The sequence below is a fragment of the Vipera ursinii genome, assembly GCF_947247035.1.
Source record: "Vipera ursinii genome assembly, chromosome: 1".
Lineage (NCBI taxonomy): Eukaryota > Metazoa > Chordata > Lepidosauria > Squamata > Viperidae > Vipera > Vipera ursinii.
This window is the reverse complement of record NC_139512.1, coordinates 238,803,622-238,827,470: the sequence shown is the minus strand read 5'-3', so window position 1 is coordinate 238,827,470 and position 23,849 is coordinate 238,803,622. Positions and strand designations below refer to the sequence as shown.

The window sequence follows — 23,849 nt, the reverse complement described above, 5'->3', positions numbered from 1 at the left end:
GTTCTATAATATGTATTAATAAAATAAAATTGGTAAATTGGAGTTGCTTTGTGAGATGTGCAGCCACATAAATTGAATTTAAAAAAACCAACAAATAAATAATTAGGTCATTTAAGGGGGCAAGTCTCATGTACTCCTCATTGGATCTAAAAATGAGCTTGTTTCCCCCCCCCCCGTTATTTTAAACATCTTAGAACATTGTAATTCACCCAGAGAAAAATGTATTCTAGGTCTAAAGATTTCAAATTTACCTGCCTCGTGTTGTTAGTGAGATAAATAGCTATTCAGCCATTAAAAGCTGCTGACTCAAGGTGTTTTTTGTCCAGAACCAGATCTAAGGTAGCCCTCCTCTCTTCCAATTTTCAGATAATTCCTCTCCACTGAAGTTAATTCCATGATATCTGCAGAAGGCAAGGCCCCCTGCATATACTAATAGGCAGGGCCTTTTTTTGTCATAGAATGCCCAGAACAGAGTTCCGGCACCTTTTTTAGATGGAACGGTAGGCAAGGCGGGTTGTATGACATGTGTGAGTTCCAGTACCTTTTTTTTTTTTTACAAAAAAAGCACTGCTAATAGGTATACAGATTTTCTCTCTGTAATCGCTTTGAACATCCAGTTGATGGGAGCATGCCTTAACTCTTAAACAGGGTTAGGGAGCCTGATGTTTGCCTGACTTTCCGTAGTCGGTCCGTAGTAGGTAATGTCTTGAAGCCAGTTGAGATGAAGTCAGTCCTGTGAAGTTCAACATTATCTTTCCCATTTTCCAAAAAAAAAATCCACAAAAAGATGCATTGCTGAAAATAAATTTCTCTCCCTCTTAGCTGAGACATAATTTTAACTATCTGCTACCCATTTGTTAGTTTCCGTGGTATGTGTCAGTAGCAAGTAGATGCATCGAAGAAATAGAGGCTATTATAAATCCTTCCACTACCATATTTAAGTATTTAAACCATTCCTGTTACTATCTGTGGTATGTCTCTGTTCTTTCAAGAGGGCTACAACAATTGCCAAGACATAAACACACAGTCTCACTTTTCCTTCCTGTTTAGAGCAAGGCAATCATTTGGAGAGAGGTCAGAGTTGTTTATGGTCTGACCTTCTTCAGGAACAAAGAATGCCTCTAATAATGTAATATTTTCAAGTACTGCATTACCTTGAACGCAGCAAGGAAAGACTAAAAGTAAATTAAAATTAATCTTTTTGAGAGTCCCATCTACATCTACAGTGAAATAGCTTACAAGGGTCATAGATGTAGGAAAATAATGAAGGGATTTATGAGTATGCTAGATAATTTATTAGATAGTTATGAGATAAAAGAGAACATGTTTAAAACATCTTCACATTCACAATACATCTAGGTAGAAGTTACCTGAAAGCAAAAAAACAAACGAACCAAAACCATTATTTTCCGCTGTAAGCAATTAACAGAATTGTAAACCTTTATCAACACTTCAGGGTCCCTGAATTTGCTATGTTCCATCTTCACAACAGACAGGTCATATCTGAGTTGGCAATGTTGTTCAGTCTGTTTACTCCATCCTTCACAATCCCAATATCATTTGTTCTGATATTGGAAGCAACCTTACTGATCTTAGTGTCAGTGTTTGTCAGCAGCCAATATTTTATCCAGAGAACATGAAATACTTTCATAACACAACAGGACGCAGAAGGGGTAAAGTAATACTGGTATCCATCTTGCTAGGTACCGCTATATTTGCATAATGTATAGATCAAATCTGCATTTATTACCCTGCCTACAAAATTGCCCCACATAATTTTAAAATATGGATCCTCTTTGAACTTTAAATAAAATCAAACATAACAAAAGAGTAGTATGGATGTGAAAGGCAAAGCAAATGTGCAGATGACATTATTCAAAAAAAAACCCCACACCAAACAGATAAAGGGTAAAACGTCCTTCAAGTTATGCTTGCTACTTCTACCATATCCAGCAGTAACTCCCCGGATCTCACACACCTGACATGAGGTCCCCTACCTGCTCTTGGCAGCCCTCCAGTTCATCTACAGCAGGGGTCCTCAACCTTGGCAACTTTAAGACTGGTGGACTTCAACTCCCAGAATTCCTCAGCCAGCTTAAGTCCACCAGTCTTAAAAGTTGCCAAGATTGAGGACCCCTGATCTATAGTTTGGTGCTGAAATTCAGTGGTGTTCATTGCCAACCTGCCACTGGAAAGCTCTAATCTTTTCATTAATGTTCCTTAAATAGGTGCCAGTGGGACGAAGCTACCATCTGTGGGATTATGACTGAACATCTCTAAGTCAGAATCCCCCCTAAATGTAACAATAAGGGAACGTCAACTGGTATTAGACCGTCGTGAGACAGGTTAGTTTTACCTTACTGATGTGTTGTTGTGCTAGTAATCCTGCTCAGTATAAGAGGAACCGCAGGTTCAGACCTTTGGTGTATGTGCTAGGCTGAGGAGCCAATGGGGCGAAGCTTCCATCTGTGGGATTATGACTGTTCCTTAAATGTATTTAAAGGGCTGAGGAGGCAGAGTTTATTTTTCTCCATGACCTTGCCTTTAGACGAAGGCCAAAGTGTCTGCTTTCTCATCAGTGAAGACAATTCTGAACCAAACCGTCTGGTGATGGCACAACCCTACTGAAAAACCAGGGGCTGAAGGCAGGCTAATGCAATCACAGTATTCCACAGTATCTTCAATAAAGCTCTATTTTTCTCAAAAGCCATTAAATGAAATACTAGCCATCAGCAAAGGTCATCTAAACCTGAAGGACTAGCTGCTCCCAATCTTACAACAAAGGGACCAGAAAAGCATGCCTGACGTACTAAGATAAAAAGCAAAAGTTTGATTGTGCTGGCAAGGTTAACATTTAACAGTGCAGCTGACACTTGCACTTCACGACCCTCACAATTAACTTGCCATTTGCAGATTGGGATCAAAGTCTTCCCATAGAAGAGAAAGCAGGAGGCCACCCATCTCTAAATGTACTGCAAAAAGTTTTAATAAATGAAGCCTTGATCCCTGGCTTTTCAAGAGATGCTCCACTTCAAGTTTCCTTTGCAGACAGAGAGTGCCCTGTTCAGTTTTAGTCCTGATTATAGGGAGGAAGAAAATAAATTAAATAAAATAGGGACTAACACATACATCTCGTCTTAAAAAAAAAGGGGGAGCGCTCTAGCACATAGCTGAAATGTTAGGTCATGTCACCACAGCCACCTTCTGTTTTAGTTGCTGCACTTAAAATATGCATGACTCTGTTCAAATATTCAGCTTCATTGAAAAGAGAGGAGGAAAAAGACAGTTTCTTTTAAGACAAAACAAACTGAAACATTTGTTTTAAGTTTCCTAATTATTGTTATTTCTCTGTTCTTAAAAAAATGTAGGGTAAATATAAAAATAGATGCTGCATCAATATGTTGCAGTTTAGGCACATCCTGTTTACATCTTCTAGGACACTTCTTTCCATTCTAGCTTCATTCATGGTTTTCTCCTTCCTCCCTGCCCCCCTTCCAATCAGTGTCCTATGGCTACTAAATTCATTTTTTAGGCTATTCTAGGGAAGATGTATATACAAAGCTTTTAAAGTAAAAGGACAAAGCAAGGTCTTTTACACAGATATTGACTAGCACTGACAATGTTACCTAGCTTGGTTAATGAAATATCTACAAGAAAACAACCAAGGTCAAAGAGCACCAAGGAGCTCTCTTCATTTCAAAGGGGTCCATGGTGCTATAAATATTCTCCTTTATTGGTAAAGGTAAAGGTTCCCCCACATGTGTGCTAGTCGTTTCCGACTCTAGGGGCCGGTGCTCATCTCCATTTCAAAGCCGAAGAGCCAGCGCTTGTCCGAGGACGTCTTCGTGGTCATGTGGCCGGCATGACTAGACGCCAAAGGTGCACGGAACGCTGTTACCTTCCTACCGTAGTGGTCCCTATTTTTCTACTTGCATTTTTACGTGCTTTCAAACTGCTAGGTTGGCAGAAGCTGGGACAAGTAACAGGCACTCACTCTGCTACGCGGCACTCGGGATTCGACCCGCCAAACTGCCGATCTTCTGATCGACAAGCTCAGTGTCCTAACCTACTGAGCCACCGCATCCCTTCCTTTATTGGTACATAGATATTAATCCGTATAGACTTCATACAAACCCATACCCAATAGGATTTGGAATTTTAATAAGAAACAACCAGTGGGAACATAGACAATTCCAATGTGTTTCTAGAGGCAAGTGGCTTTTCTTTTGTTTTAAATTCGCTTTTGTTTCTGTTGTTGCTTCATTTTCATGCTTCTGTTGCTATGTTTCTGTTGCTTTCTTCCAATGGGGGAGCACAAGCAATATGCCAATGACTTTCTTGTTACTCTCATTTATTAACCTTTTTAGTGGAAAAAAATGTTTTTCCCTTTTGAATTCTCCTCTTCATTTCTCTAGCTAATGATCACAATGAGTTGCCTGGCTGAGTTTAGTCCTACAACTATGACAATAGCTCTACATTTATCAGAAAAATGTTCTTTTTTAAAAAAAACTCCTGTTATTTGCTATTCATTTTCTCATTTTTCTTAACTTTCCTGGACTGTTTTTAATTTTAAATGCAGCTGAACAGCAATATTTAAATAGTTTTTGGAACTTTGGAATCTTGATCACTCCATTAGAGAAATAAATAATGCATTTCCCTTAATAGATGTGAATTTGGAAGGCTTCAGTCAGCTGCCTCCCTTTAATTCCATTTGCCATCTGTTATCTTTCAAATAGTTGTATATTTCATTTATTGCTTTATTGTCGCCTTTATCACTACCTTCATTGCAGTCACATGTAACAACTTCAATTGCAGTATTTTAAAACGCAATGTATCATCTTATGCCATAGTTTTACTGATTTCCGTATGCTTTTCCATATTTACCTTTGACTCAGTTCAAAACAGTATAAATTGCTTGTTTCTTGTTTGATTCTGGCTTGGTGGTCAATCTGTATACTGGAGCAAATTAAATTGCAAAGACAAAACAGCCATCTTGTCACCCCCGAAAGAAGTTCACCCATATCACTTCTTAATTTCACATGCTCCAACTTTATTTTAAAAAATCACTCTAAGCATTCACTCTCAGCCCTAGGAAGGAAGATAAGGCAAACCATTTATGAAATCTTGCCAAGAAACTGGCAGGGACTTGTCCAGGCAGTCTCCAATAATTGGACATGATTAAAGGGAAGGGGCAAAAAAACATAGTATTATATTGGAAAGTAAACTCATGTTAGATGAGTAGCCGGGGGAAATTAAACAGAATTCTTTTATATTACATATTCTCTGTAGTAAATACTACAGAGTTTGGATTTATTTATTCTTTTTATTTTTCTGCTTCCAGATATACAGGTAATATTATAAAAAGTTATCATTTTTATCATTTATGATTATCAGCATTGTGATTTATTTTCCTGTTAGCCATCTCCACTGTCTGAATTAAGTGCCACTTTGCTAACTATAACCAAATTGACAACCTATAAGATTTTTGCACGATTTGTGGAGGGAAAAAGAATGAAAATAATTGCAATGTATACACTGAAAATGGACCACTTTTGACATAAACCAATGACATTCTTGAGGATCATCAAAGTTGTGGACATAAAAGGCAAAGTAGTAAATTGTAGGACAATGAAAGAGTTATTTGATTAGGTCAAGTTCTATATAATTTCAGAGGTTACCTCCAAAGTCCCTGATTTAAAATTATGCTTTGTTTTTCTGAATGAAACATTATTTGCTGCAGGCCATGGAACCAATCAGATTTCTATATGATCACTGGAAACTTCAAAATGATCCACCAACTTGTGTTTTGCTGCTTCTTTGTTGCAGGATGATTACAGGATGTAGAGCTGAATTACTCTACAGTCTTAACCACAAAAAAATGTAGTCAAGTAAACTTAAATCATGGAATGTATAAAAACAGGTTTACTTTCAAATGCATCCCTAACTTGATTAAACCAGACAGACAACAAAACATCAACAATAACCAGTTTCTTCGCTATCTTCTTCCCAGTATCCCAAGCATGCTTTTCCATTATTATAAAAAGAAACAAAAAATAACTTAAGATTACCAGTTTAACCACTGGCAATTTTAATATACTATTTACAAAACTGTCTTTGAAAATTATCCTGATTTTTGGTTATCTACTGTTTTATCTTGGAATTAGAAAAGGTAGCCTAAAAATGATTAAATGAAATGTGCTTAACAGTGTTTTTGAAAAATTACTTGCCAATATTCATATAACTATTGCTCAAATCTTGTAAAATTTGCTGGATTTAATTAGAGGCAGCATTCTAAATGGACTGCTATCCATTTAGATCTGTGCTTTCTTAACTTTTTATGCCATAGATCCCTTTCAGAGTCTGCTGAAACCTTCAAACTCTTTTTCAGAAAAAAATGTTTAAATGCATAAAATGCATACACTTTATTATAAAGGAATCCAGATATGCTCAAACTCAGTCATCATGACATTAAAAAATAACAAATGTAGTAATCCGAATGGATGCTTCTTTATGTAACCATTAAATCAATAATAAGACAGTAAGCTTTTTAAGGTTACAGCAATTTTAGATAGTTTTATTAACTTAGCAAACATTTTTGGTCTACAGTCCATAAATTACTTTGGACATTATTGACTTAAAAGCTACACTGCTGTTAAAGGTTAGTGAAACTAAATCTGTAATATTTCCCCTATTTAAGTTCACAGACCCCATAAATCTAACTACAGAGCTCATGGGTTCAATGGAACCCAGATCAAGAACGTCTAATTTAAGTGCTGTTCCAAGACTTTCTTCAAAACAGAATATATGTGCACTTGAAATACATTCTGCAATCTGAATTAGATTGCGTTTATGTGACCTGCAGAATTCATTTTGAATAAACAAGAATACCTCTAAAGAGGTATTCTACCAGTAGGATCTGTAAGAGCAAAATATGAACCAAATTTTAATTCATTCCGTCTTTCTTGTATTTATGGCTATAAATACAAAGTGGATGAAACAGACCTGGTGGGGTCCTCCTGGACACATGGCTTCTGAATGAAAAGCAGATGGCAGATGTGTCTAGAAAAGCCTTTCACCATTTTGTGTTGGGCACCAGTTGTACCTGTTCCTCACAATCACTCATGCTTCAGTCACTTCCCAGCTGGACTACTATAAAACACTCCATATGGGTGTGCTCTTGAAGAGTATCCAGAAACTTCAGCTGGTGCAGAATGCAACGGCACAGTTAGTGTGCCCCTAGAATGGCACATATTACACCTTCACTTTGCAAGCTGCATTGATTACGAGTTTGTTCTGGATGCAATTCAAGGTGCTGGTTAGGTTAGGGTTAGGGTTATTTGATGCGGTTATTTCCCAATTGCATCTGCTTGTATCATTAATTCTGGCAGAAGAAGCATGTTGCATATTCCATCTGTGAGTTACATCTGATGCGGCCGAGATGATCTTTTCCTACCTTTCCTGCTGTGGCACTCATCCTGAGGTGAGATTGGCCCCATCTCCCCCAACCTTATGGAAATTCCTCAAAATCTGGTTGTGTCAACAAGCCTGGGTATCACAAGGAAATAGTAATTTAATTAGACGGTTCCATTACTGATAATGTGATGTTCTTAGTCTTTTATTATAATCATTTTTTTGTAATTTTGAATGTTTTAAAAAATGTTATAGTTGTATATTTGCCATCCAGACTCACATTGCAAATTGGGCAGCCAAATACATATGATAACTGTCATTTTCTAGAAGTATATTCTCCCTATAAAAATCCCATAATATAAGAGGGTAAATATCATATATGACAAAACAATCGTTACCAAAATTCTTATTTTGGCAACTTGGCTTTCTAATGCAATTTGCAGCCTTCTCAAATGAAATTGTCCCCTATGGTTAATGCTTTTATTCTTCTTCTTTAATATTAAAGAAGCAAAGGTATGTGACTAGAAGATGCAGAATGAATGACCACTGAATTATTTCAAAATTATAGTGAGCAGACATCATGGCACTCATAATCCATAATGCCTTGCTTGCATTTTTTTTCCTCTCTGGCATAATTTTAAATTCTGCAATTTCCATTTACCAAAAAAGGAGAAGGCAAAATAAGTGTAGGAAGTCAACAGAAGGTAAAATTTAATGTCATGTTTTGAAGGTAGTGCTGTGTTCAAAGTATTCCGGCTATGCTTGGCTTTTGAGATTTTAAAAATTGTCTGACACCTTTGCATCAATAGGCAGCTCTTCCTTTCGTACTGGTTACTGACGATAACAGACAACAACGGATTGGGTGGCCCCAGGAGTTTCATGTAGTTAAATAAATTGGGAGGAGGAGAAGGCTGAACCCTGACAGTTGAGGGTTTGACCTCTCCTCCTGCAGCAAAAATGGAGTGGAGTAGTTGGAGATGTGGTGCCGAAGATGCAACGTATTTTCATATATGGTGGACCTGTAAAAAGGTTAAGGCTTTTTGGATTAAAATCTGGTGGAATATGCAGAAGATTTTTAAGCAAAGGATAAAGTTTTGTCCGCAATTGTTTTTATTGGGCATAATTACAGATACTACTGTTGTGGACACCAAGTTGATGTTGAATTTAATTATAGCAGCAAGACTCTTAATAGGTCAATATTGGAAGAAGGAGGAACTCCCGACTATAGAAGAATGGACTCTAAAAGTTTCTGACCTGGCCGAAATGGCAGATTTCGGCTTATTTGAAAGATCATTCGCAACAACGTTATATTATGGAGTGGAAAAAGTGGATTGATTATATCCAGAACAAATATGGGACTAAAAAGTTTCACTTAGCATTTGAATAAGTTTTTTTTCATGTAATATTAGTATTGCTTGTAGTCATTTCATATGAGCTAGAGTGCGATAGACTTAATAGTTTATTGTTGTTAGCATATGGTTGTTTGATTGTTTTTTTTGCTTTTATACCTTGTATTTAGCTCTGGGAAGTCAGGGAGGGGGGAGGGGGGAAGGGGGGGAGGGTTAGGGAGGGCTAGGAAGGGGTGGGTGGAGGGAGGGGGGGAGGGATTGTTAAAGATAAAATGTATTGTAAAACTTTTCAATAAAAAAAAATAATAAATTGGGAGGAGGAGAAGGCTGAACCCTGACAGTTGAGGGTTTGACCTCTCTTCCTGCAGCAAAAATGGAGTGGAGTAGTCTTCCAGAAAGGACTGGCAACCTCCAACCGGCAACCTTTTTAGACTCTCCAAAATGATACTATATGCCACCAAGAGATCTCATGAGATTAGAAGTGGTACTATCTCCCTCCAAGTCCCATCACAGGTCATCCAGAAGAGTTATCAATGTGCCCTATGCCCTGTTATGAGGTCCAATTGCATATGTTTTATTCATCAACCTGTTCAACTACCTTCTCAATAATCTTTCCAAGAAATGAGTTTGGGGAATAGACAAGGCTATGCCCAGGGATAGCTTAAGGAGGGTGTACACTGCTGGGTCCTTCAAGACAGGCATCGTTACCATCTGCAATACCCAAGCCAGGGTCTTTCTGGCCATCCTTATTATTCAAAAGAGGAAAAGGTCTGTTCAGAACCAAGTTCATTCTGGAGAACTCTGTCAATTTCCTCAGTGTCACAACTTTGAGAGTCCCAGATGACCTCGTAAGATGGTACTTTTGTCTTTTTATGAAACTTTTTATTGTGTATTCAGCTCAAAACTCCTCAAAGTATTTAGCAAACTGTTCCCTGACCCAAGACAATTTTATCAATTGCCCTGGCTGCCAGCAGGCTTCCAGAGACAACTTATCTCCTATAAAACCTTAACCAGTTTCATTCCAAGGCATTTGAAATATCATGTATTCCAATATATATTATTCTGCAATTTAAAATCTGCTTTGTAGTCTCCTTGTTCAGTATTCCACTACCCATATTGCTGGACACAAAGCATAGAGCATTCTTTCCAAAGAAACTCTACCTATGGAAATTACTCTCTACAAACTTGAACCGAATTCTTTTTGTTTAATAAAGGCTTTTTTGTGTCCGTATGCTTGGTCTTTTAGGTATCACCAATTACTGGCATTCAGATCTCAACAACAAATGATCTATTAGGCTTAAACTGAGCATGAGTGTTAACATTTAGTCACTGAACTCCTAGCACAGATGAAAAAACAAATCTTCCTCAAATTGATTTTGTATGAGTGGATATCAGTACTGGGTCATTTAATTTGAAAAACTTAATGGTTATATGCATGAATAAATATCATTTTGACATTGGCTGACTGAAAATTTTCCTACTACAAGAAACTTCTCTTGCCATAAATCACAGGCATCAATCAAGAGATAAACTGTAACATAAATATACTTCATTGCCCTAATACTTGAAATAAAAACTTCAAATTAATTTTGAAAACTCTTTAAATCTTTCAAGTTATAGCAAATGCTTGGAGTTATTAGAAGCTATAACTATACTAATAAAATCATACAATCACTGATACTTATTAGGAAATCACCAAATTCAGACATTTTTCCAATAATAGCATAGGAAAAGGCATGCTAATAAGTTGGCCATAAAACATTAAAAATAAAAAGTACATTATCTTTCTCTTAAATCATTTGCCAACCACTGGATTCTGTATCAGGAAAAAATCAACAGAGATAAACATTTTCATAACTACTTTAGCAATTATCTGATCATTCCACCCACATCCTTGTTCATCTTCTTTGCCTGCCAAAAGACAGTATCTTTTTAAAAAACAGAAAATGTTCATTACGTTGGAGGTGAAACCTTTTGCAAAACAGAAGCTATTTGGGAATTGATACCATACTACAAGATAGAAAATTACTGTAATAGAAAAGCTACTACAAATAATATTAAATACTATATAGCAGAACTATTACACATTTGATTTACAGCAAACAGAAGGTTAGATGTTCTATATGAGTTGTCAACATACTTTATTGCAAATATTTTAAAAGTGATATTTGAGAAATTTCCACATTATTGGTCTCGGAGAAACATCCATGTTAAGAGGGGGCCTGCACTTTAAGGATAGTATGACCAAAGCTTCTGTTAGAAAAAAAACATGTATAAACAGAAAATGTGGCATTCCTTTAATATGAAGATAATGAAGGCCAAACCCAATCCAAATGGACCCTTTTCTGCTTTCTTCTAAACTATTTCACTAAGTGTCACATATTCAAGAAGAACCAGGTTAGACCAATCTTTTGGCTTGCAGAAATACTTCCATTATTTTAAAAATCTCCAGTACAGAGAAAACATGTTTGTATAAACAAGAAAGCAATCGAGAAGATTTTCATTTAAAAAAAAATGCAATGACATAAAATATTCATTTACATTCATCTTTTAAAAAAAGACAGATAAATAGGTAGACCAGAATAAAATTAACCTGTAAATATGCCAATTCTATAGCAATTAAAATATTGTGCTGTATTCAGTCATTCAGTAACTATGAAAGACTTTTTTTTCTTGATTTAAAGTGAACAAATTACTGATGATTAAAGTTGGAGACAGATTTCAAAATTTCATCCATACAACCTATTTCTGTTCCTATTTTAAAAAAATATATGTGGTAATCACTGATCCATATTCTCTTGACTTATGAGTTGCAGGGCTGATAACTTTCAAGGTGTTGGTTGTAATCCAAAGATTTCGTCTCATGAACAAATGAAATCGTGGAGAGGAAATTTAGGCTTTTAAATTCTGATCTATAATGGAATAATCAATCATATTGTACACAAGACAACCTAAAGAAACAATCTATCCACAGTATCTTCAATCCATATGGAAGTTTTCATTAGCAGTTCCCACTTACACTGTATAGACCAGGGGGTCAGCAACCTGAAACAGTGAAAGAGCCACTCGGAACCGGTTCCCTCACAAAAGGAAAAACTGGGAGCCACAAAAAATGTGTGCACATGCACGTACATGTGCGCATGCGCAGAACAGGGTTTGACTGAAGAGTGGAGCCAAGGCGAGATATGCACCTATCCTGCATATTTGAATTGATTGGTTGAACTTTTTTGGTCCTACTTTTTTTTTTTTGGACTGCACATGGCAGAGGACTGGGAGCCGCAGAAGACGGCAGAAAGAGCCGCATGCGGCTCCGGAGCCGCGGGTTGGAGACCTGTGGTATAGACATAACAAAAGTGGACCTAAGCTGAATTCATATTTTCACAAATAGCTTAGCTCCTACAGAGCAAATTATTAAAAAGAAAGAATATTCTTAAAAATTGAATTCTTATCTGACTATATGTAGACATAATCTGGTCAATTCCAAATTCAAGAGTAAAATGTATATATATTTGAACATATTGTTCAATGTTGTTCCACTACCAGAAATCAGTTATTTCACTGAATTGGGTTTTTATACTTTCCAAATAACAAATCTGTAACACTTTTATCAGATGAAAACACGTAAACTATAATGATTGTTAGCTTTTATTTTAACACAGAATGTTAAAATTATCTGTTCTTCAGTTTAGTTATATTAAAAATCTGGCAATTTTTATTTTAGGGAAATGCAATATTAATCTATGTTTTGCTTGTGGTTTCATATCTCCTGGCAAGCAACGTATCATTTTTACATCCACAAATATCTTTTTTTTTTGCACAATAAACTCAAAAGGCATGTATCCTGCACAGCAAAGACATTTGTCCATAAAGAGAGGTCAAATAGATGTACAGTGCCATCTAGACAATATTTAGAAAGCAGCAGTCCTTCTGTGAATAAGTTGCAATAGTTGCAATTCTTGTTATTATAAATGCATTAAAACATAGCAATGTATGTTCTTTGAACAGAAAGAAGTAGTAAATTCAATGTTTTAGAGAGTAGCAATAAATCTATGCAGAAAAATTCATATTTTTCTCTAGATATTTAGTGTACAAGGTAATTCATGTATTGTATGTCATAATCAGAATTATTAATTGACCAAGGTAACTTTTTGTACGATAACCAAACTGAAATCCTAATGAATTAACTTCAGACTTATCTGAAGATACATTTACACAATTTAAAACTAGAAATATTGTTTATTAAAGATATTCAGACCAGCTCCATAAGGAGAAATTGGATTTAAAACATACTTTTTAAATTCCTCACACTTAAAAATATCTCATAAGCTGTCCAATAGTAATTTCAAGAATATAATGAAACACTTTCATTTTAAGGAACAACATAGTATTGTGTGAAGATTTGATTCAAGGATTTAATCTCAAGAAACTTTAGTGGATATTCCAATTGTTCATTTTCCGAACATTGAACATTCCAAGCTTTTCTAAAATTTGTTCCAAATTCGGGCTCAACTGCATATTTTACTGCCTACTGTTATATAGGTAGCATTGCTGTTGGGATATAATACTCTGCTAAATATATTTCAGTTTATGTATAGGAACTCAGCTGTAATAAGGAGGCAACATTTTTTGTAATAGTGTTGAAACATTATGGAGCATTCCTCATCTATTGATTAGAGGAATTCTCACACTGGAATGCTTTGTTAAAAATTAAAAAAAATATTCATGCAACTTCCTATTTATTTTGCTAGCTGCTCTAACCATCCTTTACTTTAAAACAACTTATATTTGTTACTGTTAACATTACCCTAATATAAGCCACTTGAATATCATCAAATGAAAAACAGTTGCACATAATTTCTTTGATATTAGAAAAAAATAGTAACAATGTAATTTTATTTCAAAAAGTTTAGGAAAGGCATGAAATGTATTACCTCAATTTTCTAGTCAAGATCTAGCCAAGAACTTTTTCACCTGGTAATAACTGGATCAAAACTAAAATTATTCTACTAAGGCCTCTGCTTTCAACCCAATGAACACAGCTCTTTTTAATTCCATAAGTACACTGGCATTAGAGGACAGGAAAGCCTGGAGGAACATTGTCCATAGGGTCGCGATGGGTCGGACACGACTTCGCAACTAACAACAACAACAACACTGGCATACATTGCAAGTTTAAAATCGCTCAAAACAATCAAGGTTCCCATTTTACAAATTTGAAAAATCTAACCATGTTTTCACACATATTCTCTTTTATATATTCTCACAAGTACACATCAACACCGCCATGTTAACATCTGAATTGGCTAGAATCCACTGATTTTGTATTTACATTTTTAGTGTCAGACTGACCTGTTCTGAACAGATTTAAAATTCTTATCTAGCAATAAAATAGTACCCTGAACTGCTGTAAGCACATTCAGGTCTTGTCATGATTTTCAGGCAATTTGGAAAAAGGAGTGGATGATGACATGTCTAGAAAAAGACAAAAATTCCCCTCAGGTTTTTAATGTAAGAAAAGTACTGAAATAAGGAAAGATTTAAAAAATTACATATTATAGTTTATGCCTGACAGATCTAGTTCTAACTGCAGGAAATTATTTTATAAGGGATGCCATGATGATGCCATACTATTTTAGTTAGTTACATAGATATCATTTCAATTTGATATCAATTTTCTGTTACTGACTGGCATAGTAATTTGTGCTGTTCCAGGTGTTAAATACTCACTTTCAGCATCTGTCAACATTAGCCCCAATTCCTAAGAATGCGACTAGTCCTAGTTTCATTAACCTCTAGAACAGGGTTTCTCAATCTTGGAAACCTTTAAGACACAACGACTTCCAACTCCCAGAATTCCCCAGCCAACTCTGCTCTAGAATATCCTCATTGTCTATCCCACTGTCTAAAATATGTACCTTCACTCCATGTTCTTTAAATAACACTCCTATGAATTATTATTAAATACTTATTAAATAATGCAAACTTTTATTTAATTTACAAAAATTACCTAACAATTATAGACCTCTTTTTGTAATTGGGTAAATTACTTACATCAGATTCTGAAGCTGAAACTCAAATACTTTGGCCACCTAATGAGAAGGAAGGACTCACTGGAGAAGAGCCTAATGCCAGGAAAGATGGAGGGCAAGAGAATGAGGTGGTTGGATGGAGTCACTGAAGCAGTAGGCGTGAGCCTAAATGGACTCCAGAAGATGGTGGAGGACAGGAAGGCCTGGAGGAACATTCTCCATGGGGTCACGATGGGTCGGACACGACTTCGCAACTAACAACAACAAAAAATTACTTACATAGGGAAGTGTTTGCATTTACAGGTTTCTGGGGACAAAATGACAATCTCTGATCACTCAGTTTTTGCTACGAACAATGGAAAAAAATAACCAAAAGATCGATGTGTCTCCCCTATGAATGATCTATGTGTCTGAAATGCCAAGTATTTCCTTTGCTTATAAGGGTTATTATACATGCAGATTTCATTCCATTCTGTCAAAAAGCTTAGTAATCTATCATCATTTCTTAATTCTGCAATGATAATCAACGGGAGGAAGTCTTAGATTAACAGTTACAAACTAAATCAAATGAGGTAGCCTCTGAAGTGGTTTGATACGACTGCTTCCCAATTGTAATTGATAATTTCTTATTGTTCTTATTAATAAACACAGCCCTCTGATATTTAAATCTTTCATCAAAAATGTCTTAAGAGAATGCCACATTTCTTATAAAAGGGATCAGATTAGTCCAAATCAACTATGTCTGGTTTTTTTATAACAAAATATTGAAATGATCACATAATTGAGATAGAGGACTAAATCCAGTTTCTCAAGCAAGCCAACTTCTCACATAAAAGAATTTGTCTTACTCTCCTTATTAATGTACCAGTAACGTACTTGACAGTCTATACTAAAGGACCCTTCAAAGCTTCCAAGTGATTTTTAGAGAACCCCAGACAACCTGTATCAATACAAAAACCGATTATGATATGTACAATCTACTGTATTTAGGATCAATACATACATAACAAGTCTACTGTAATATACATTTGTAAATTAAGGCAAAAGGGTAGACCACAGGTCTCTTGATTACAATTTATTAAGTTCAACCTGAGTCTTGATTTGCATGATAAAACAAGTTAGCAGTCTTATGTGCAAAATTGGGAAAGAATCAAAATAAATATTTTACAACAACAATCACATGGCCATATTAAACTCCACACCTGACAAAATTTTGGCTTGATAACTAGTCGGGTGAGTATCCAGAAAAGAATCTTGAATGGTTATTCCTGATAAAGGTAAAACAAAACAAGCCCAGGTTTAATGGCAACTATACTGTAGATAGCAGTTGAATTTTCTTTCTTCCTTTCAACTGTAAAGGGACAGAAATAGAATATGTTATAGATTTTGTTTAAATATCATTTTAAATGAACATTTTGAACTATTTAGTTTGCTTTCCCAAGGATCTTTATTTAAAAATAAGTGCCATTAAATACAACATGCAAAAGTTTAAACATAGGGATAATGTTCATAATGTAAGCTTCAATAAATCTTTCAGTGAAGAAAACCTGACACAATGTCTACGTGGCAGAAAGTTAAATATGACAACTTCCTATAACTTTGAATACCTGTGTACAAACCTTAATATCAGTGCACAATTGTTTACACATTTTAAGTAGTAAGAGTGAATGGGGCAGAAGCAAAAGTTTGGACATCTTTTCAGTTAGTTCAGTGGGGGGTTTTTTTGGTTTTTTATTTTTGCAAAGTAATAACCATTTTTTCTTATTTGGTTCTGAGATCAATTAGCCATAGTCAGTAAGTATATAAACAACTTTGCAGAAACTGTCAAATGTGTGTATATTCTATGTGAAGTTTAACTTTGTACCATACAGAGGCTCTGTTAACCTTGGCTGAGTGAGGGATTAACTGAAATATATAATTTCACTGGGGATGCTTAAACTTTTGCCTACAGCTATACAGTAAATCTATACACACTTACAGGACTGGCTTGTATATTCTACATTTCATATTTACCACTGCCAAAATCCAAAAGCATATTTATCTGTATACAGCGCTTTGTAAGGGACATCAGATTTCTAGATCTGATGATGAATATTCTAAGCCAGACATGTCAAACACAAGGCCCAGGGGCTGGATCCGGCCCACGAAGTGGTTTCATGTGGCCCGCGAAGCCATCCTGGAAACAGTGAGGGAACGGCCCCCACTGCCTTGGCCCTGGCCCAGAGACCCTCCTTCTGCCAGAGACCCTCAGATCTGTCCCACTCCTGCCCAGGCCCCCATAGGCACCCTTGATGCAAACGATGTAGAGCTGGCCATGCCCACCCAGTAGGCCATTCGCACTCTAGCCACGCCCACCCAGTAGGCCACGCCCACCCTGGCCATATCCACCTGGCCACCTGAGGGCAACCGCAATGCTGATGCGGCCCTCAATGAAATTGAGTTTGACACCCCTGTTCTAAGCTATGAATATTCTCTTCTCATCCTTTATAAGGATGTTTACTCTGAAGATGCATTGTTTTCTGACATGTTCTTAAGAATACGGGGAGTTTCATAAGACCTTCGGGAAAGGGCGGTATATAAATTCAATAAAATTCAAATTCAAATAAGAATATTATGTCGTCAAGCTTATAGCTACAAAGGTTCTGGTTTTTATGGGTTCATCTTCCTGTAAAGTGACCGAACAGACAACTGTAAGCTACATAGCAAATATATATATATATATATATATATATATATATATATATATATATATATATATATATATATATATATATATATATATATATATATATATATATATATATATATATATATATATTAAAAAGCCTCCTTTGTATGTTTTGCGAAACTAAACTATGTCATTCTGTGCCCCCGAGCTCCAAAGAAAACAAATAAAGCAAGATAGCAATATTTACTCCAGGAGCAGGTAAATATTACTCATATATAATATGAGTAATAGTAATGGGGGACTCACAATAGTAATGGGGGACTTTAATTACCCTGATATCAACTGGGAGACAAATTCTGCACCAAGTGGAAGATCTAACAGATTCCTGACAAACCTAGCAGACAACTTTCTCTCCCAAAAAGTAGAGAAGGGAACTAGGGGATTAGCCATATTGGATTTAATTCTCACTAACAGAGATGAAATGATAGAAAGTGTCAAAGCCACAGGAACCTTGGGGGGAAGTGATCATGCAATATTGGAATTCAACATTATGGAAGCACAAGCAATAGAATACAGCCAAACTAGAATCTTGGACTTTAAAAGAGCTAATTTCAATAAACTTACTTGGGAAGAATTCCATGGATGAGAATCCTAAAGGGGAAAACAACTCAAAAAGCTTGGGAAATTTTGAAAAGTGAGATAATAAAGGCCCAGTCTAGCACAATACCAAAAAAGAAGAAAAATAAGAGCTTTCAAAGGAAACCAGAATGGCTGCATAAAGAACTCTCTGATAAACTGAAAGATAAAAGGGACAAGTATAAGAAGTGGAAAGAGGGGCACATAACTAAGGCAGAATATCAGCAAACAGCCCGTGCCTGCAAAGATGAAGTGAGGGAAGCTAAGGCTCAAAATGAACTAAGGCTTGCGACCAAAGTCAAAAATAACAAAAAAAGCTTCTTTCAACATATAAGAAACAAGAAAAAAGTTAAGGAAATGATTGGTCCATTAGTGGGGGAAAGTGGCAAGAAGGTGACAAGCAACAGGGAGAAAGCAGAACTATTTAACTCGTTTTTTGCATCTGTCTTTACACAAAGGGAAAAAACAGTCCAACCTACCAAAACCAGTGCCATAAAAAACAGAATAGAAACGCAAGATAGGCAAGAAAATGGTAAGTGAGCACCTGTCCAGCCTAGACAAGTTCAAATCACCAGGACCAGATGGATTACACGCCAAGGTTCTCAAGGAATTGGCAGACGTGATCTCAGAACCGCTGAACTATATTTTTCAAAGATCCTGGAGCACTGGGGAACTACCAGAGGACTGGAAGAGAGCTGATGTAGTTCCCATCTTCAAAAAAGGGGAAAAAACAGATCCAGGAAACTACAGACCTATCAGCCTGACCTCAATACCTGGGAAGATTCTGGAAAAGTTAATCAAACAACAAATCAGCGAACACCTTGATGAGAACAAAGTTATCACTAAAAGCCAACATGGGTTTGTCAAAAACAGATCGTGCCAGACAAACCTTATTGCATTCTTTGACCAAGTGACAAAACTAGTGGACCAGAGGAATGCTGTAGATTTAATTTACTTGAACTTCAGTAAGGCATTTGATAAAGTAGATCACAACCTACTACTTGATAAGATAGAAAAATGTGGGTTAGATAGCATCACCACCAGATGGATTTGTAGCTGGCTGAAAGGCCGTACTCAGCGTGTGGTCCTCAATGGAACTGCATCTACATGGAAGGAAGTGTGTAGTGGGGTGCCCCAGGGCTCTGTTCTGGGCCCAGTGCTCTTCAACATCTTCATCAACGATTTGGATGAGGGGATAGATGGGGAACTCATCAAATTTGCAGATGACACCAAGCTGGCAGGAATAGCCAATACTCCAGAAGATAGGCTTAAGATACAGGAGGATCTGGACAGACTCAAACACTGGGCACTATCTAACAAAATGAAATTCAATTGTGAAAAAAGTAAGGTTCTGCATTTAGGCAGGAAAAATCAAATGCACAGGTATAGTATAGGTGGTACCTTGCTCAATAGTAGTAACTGTGAGAGGGATCTCGAAGTCCTAGTGGACAATCACTTAAATATGAGCCAGCAGTGTGCTGCATCTGCCAAAAAAACCAACACAGTGCTAGGCTGCATTAACAGAGGAATAGAATCAAGATCACGTGAAGTACTAATACCATTTTACAATGCCTTGGTAAGGCCACACCTGGAATACTGCATCCAGTTTTGGTCACCACGATGTAAAAAAGATGTCGAGACTCTAGAAAGAGTACAGAGAAGAGCAACAAAGATGATTGGGGGACTGGAGGCTAAAACATATACGGAACAGTTGCTGGAATTGGGTATGTGTAGTTTAATGAAGAGAAGGGTGAGAGGTGACATGATAACAATGTTCCAATATCTCAGGGGCCGCCACAAAGAAGAGGGAGCCAAGCTATTCTCCAAGGCACCTGAAAGCAGGACAAGAAGCAATGGATGGAAACTAGTCAAGGAGAGAAGCAACCTAGAACTAAGGAGAAACTTCCTGACAGTTAGAACAACTAACCAGTGGAACAACCTGCCTCCAGAAGTGGTGAATGCTCCAACACTGGAAGTTTTTAAGAAGAGACTGGACCGCCATTTGTCTGAAATGGTATAGGGTTTCCTGCCTTAGCAGGGGGTTGGACTAGATGACCTCCAAGGTCCCTTCCAACTTATTATTATTATATCAAAATTTAATCCTGCTACTACTAGTTTCATAGCTTTTCACACCTTGTCCAAGCTTTGAAAATAAAGACATTTCAATTGCAGTTATTGTTACTTGATCTGGTGCTTCATAACAGGAGTACCATCATAGTTTGGGGGGGAAGAATCTCTTTATTGAGTTCAAATAAGGGGTTTGTAGTTCAATCTAAAAAGGGACGCGGTGGCTCAGTGGGTTAGGATGCTGAGCTTGTCGATCAGAAGGTCGGCAGTTTGGCGGGTCGAATCCCGATTGTAGCAGAGTGAGCACCTGTTACTCGTCCCAGCTTCTGCCAACGTAGCAGTTCGAAAGCACGTAAAAAATGCAAGTAGAAAAATAGGAACCACTACGGTGGGAAGGTAACAGCTCTCCGTGCACCTTTGGCGTCTAGTCATGCCGGCCACATGACCACGGAGACGTCCTCAGACAAGCGCTGGCTCTTCGGCTTTGAAACGGAGATGAGCACCGGCCCCTAGAGTTGGAAACGACTAGCACGCATGTGCGGGGGAACCTTTACCTTTACCTTTACTAGTTCAATCTAAAGGTTCTGTAGTGCATGATTCAGATGATCCTTTCTTCATAATATTACAAAAGTTGGAAACAGAGTAAAGGAGAAGTAATAGTTAAGAACATAAGACAAATAATGAAGTAAAATTGAAGAGACTGAATAGAACCGGGAGGAAGGGGGAGAGAAGAGAGAGAAAGAAAGAATAGGATTGGTCTTTTGGGAAGTTCTAAACTACTCCAACCACTCTGCTCACAAGGCTGGGCCCAATTGGATTCACCTTCTTCCTTAGATGATGAGGTAGCTCAGGGGTAGGCAACCTTGGCTCTTTTATGATTCGTGAACTTCAACTCCCAGAATTCCTGAGTCAGCATGGCTGGTTCAGGAATTCTGGGAGTTGAAGTCCACGAGTCATAAAAGAGCCAAGGTTACCTACCCGAGCTAGCTGATGAACTTGTCAGAAAGCAAGGACACCCAGGACATGTGGAGAAACTTCACAAAAAAACCCAGAAGTAAATCACACTATTCTTAATTTTAATATGAAGCATATTGCCCTGCTGCAAAAGAAAGCAAAAGGAACCCCACGGGTGGCATGAGAAAAATTGTAAGAAAGCAAGGCTAAGGAATGGCTACCTTTAGGGAAAGGTACCTGAGAGGAACTAAAACTTTGCTGAACCCATTAAATCAGGGCCTGGATATTTAAGACCTACTCACATGGGAGATTCTCCACTGAAACAATTTCCATGACAGCTTTATCTTTATGTTCACCGCCCTGAGTCCTTCGGGAGAAGGGCGGTATACAAATAAAATTAATAAATAATAAATAATAAATCTTGAAAATGCTGCAGGAGTGATTGATCCCCATGATAAACCCAACAGTTAGGACTAAGTCTTCTGTGAAACGTGACTACTGTACTCAAGACTGTTTCGTTGGAGCTTTGCCTGTGCTACTGCCTGACCTCTTGCAACCAATATGAGGCATTAAATCCTGATTTATGATTTTATGAGCAAGAATAACTGTTGAGCAGTCTTCCTGATTTATGACTGCTGCTTGCTTTTTGCTAGATTCCACTTAGGCTATGAAAGCCAGTCTAGGGATAAAGATAGTTTTTCTTTCTACAAAGGTTCCTATATACCATGCTCCACAACAGAGAGCACATTATTTTCAACAAGGAAATATGTAATTATATATTTTTATTAAAGAGATAGGCAACCTGTGGTACTTCAGCCATTGCTGTAGTGACACATTCCATGAGTCTGCCATATGTTCAATGATGAGGGATGCCTAGACCTCTATAAGATATATCCGGAAAACTGAAATTCACTTACTTTTCTTATAGATAAGGCACTTCCAGCTTTATTTATTCCTATATCTGATGTTAAACAACATAGCCTCTACTGATAAAACTGTGTATATTGCATTTCTAATGTGAGTTTAATAATACAAACAGCTCAGATCAAGGTTTCAGTTTGTAAATGAAAATGAAAAGTAAAAAAACATTCCAAATACTTGATCCTTCCCCATCCAAAACACAGCCTGAAATGATGCTCTGGATCTTTCAGTCTTATTTCTACTCTTAAAATTCCCCTCCAATGCCCCCCCCCCCGAATCATCATCATCATCTTTTTTTGGTGACATGGCAACAGACTTTCCAGCCCTTTGGAGGAACAAGTTGTAGCCATCAATTTTGGGGAAATTGCTCAATCTTATTCTAAGTGTTGATTGTAAACCTATGAATTGTGCTTACAATTTACTCTCTAAATTAACAATCAAAATCTTATCATTTTTTCCTATACGTGGTTCAGCCACATTAGTGAGACCTATTCCACAGAAAGCATGTTGTATTGCAAATCTAATCTAGCTTTATTGTAATATTTATAGATTAGTATTTTATTCTAATATTTTAGGCTTAAATTACTGTGGGAAGTTTTTTCTCACCTGAACATCAATAATTAATCATTTTCCGAACTGCATCATAGCACTTCCATTTGTCTGGGATATAGAATGGTTCAAAGATGTGAGGAAATGGGGTGTCATAACCACACACTCTTGTAATAGGAGCTTCTAGATTCAAGAAACATTCCTCCTGTTTAAATAAAACAGTAAGAAAATGAGTGAAGTCTATAATACCATTCTTCATATTTTAATACTTACTAAAATATACCACGTTGACATTCCTGAAATTCGAGATATCCTAGGAGAAAATTAAATTAAATCATGAGAAATCCATTGAAGTAATCCATTGAAGTAATTGAAGTAATCTAAAAACAGAATATGTATATGCAAAGCAATATATATAGAGAGAGAGATGGGATAACCAGATATTGAAAACAAACAGTGGCTTATGTGTTTTCCAAGGACATATGAAAAAGATTTTGCTAAAGACAAAATGCTGAACATCAGCTAGTAATTTTTTCCCCTAGAAATACAATTTCACTTTCTTCATTTGATCTGCACAGTATTGACCTATATACAAATTTTATTTGGAAAATTCAAATAAATAACCTGTTGTGAAACATATTTTAAGAATAGTTTATATTACTTATGTGACATATATACAATAAATCAAATAATATATGAGAAGCCAATGTGGAATCTGCACAGATTAGAGAACAGAACTTCAGGAATTGGAAGCAAGAGAGTAAAAATGCAGTTGTACAAGTAATTTTCAATTACAGGGTGCTCAATTTCATCTAAAAGGATGCACTAAAGATTAAAACTGATTATTCTAACTTGCTAATTCAAAATGAGTTTGAACAGAAGATGTTAAATCTTGTTCTAATGATGAACATGTCTCATTTTTCTACTACCCAAGTAAACAAGTGCCTTGATTAAAATTTACAGGTGGAATATCTAGGATCTCATCTCAAATTCCCTATGCATTTCTGTCTCTGACAGCTAAACTAATTTATAGAGGTCATTATTAAGATGGGAAACTGTCCTAATGTCCCTGGATGAATGAAGGTATATAAATTAAATGTGTTCATAACATTGTTTTGGGACGCGGTGGCTCAGTGGGTTAGGACACTGAGCTTGTCGATCAGATGGTCGGCAGTTTGGCGGGTCAAATCCCAAGTGCCGTGTAACAGAGTGAGTGCCTGTTACTCGTCCCAGCTTCTGCCAACCTAGTAGTTCGAAAGCACGTAA

General features: G+C 36.7%; 1 protein-coding gene across 2 annotated transcripts in view; it reads right to left on the bottom strand.

Annotated features, from left to right (window-relative positions):
- BCKDHB (branched chain keto acid dehydrogenase E1 subunit beta) overlaps positions 1-23,849 on the bottom strand; it is a 593,817-nt gene that overhangs the window by 531,378 nt on the left and 38,590 nt on the right. Inside the window, exons 10-11 of one of the 2 annotated variants that reach the window (XR_014494206.1) lie at positions 22,641-22,788; positions 15,665-16,139 (exon numbers count right to left, since the gene is read on the bottom strand). Coding sequence is in view for 1 of the 2 variants with exons in the window: in XM_083377561.1 (XP_083233687.1) it covers positions 22,648-22,788 (141 nt within the window). In the remaining variant the exon portion in view is untranslated. Of the gene's footprint in view, positions 1-15,664; positions 16,140-22,640; positions 22,789-23,849 lie in introns of those variants that run through there. The other variant, XM_083377561.1, reaches the window with a different exon arrangement.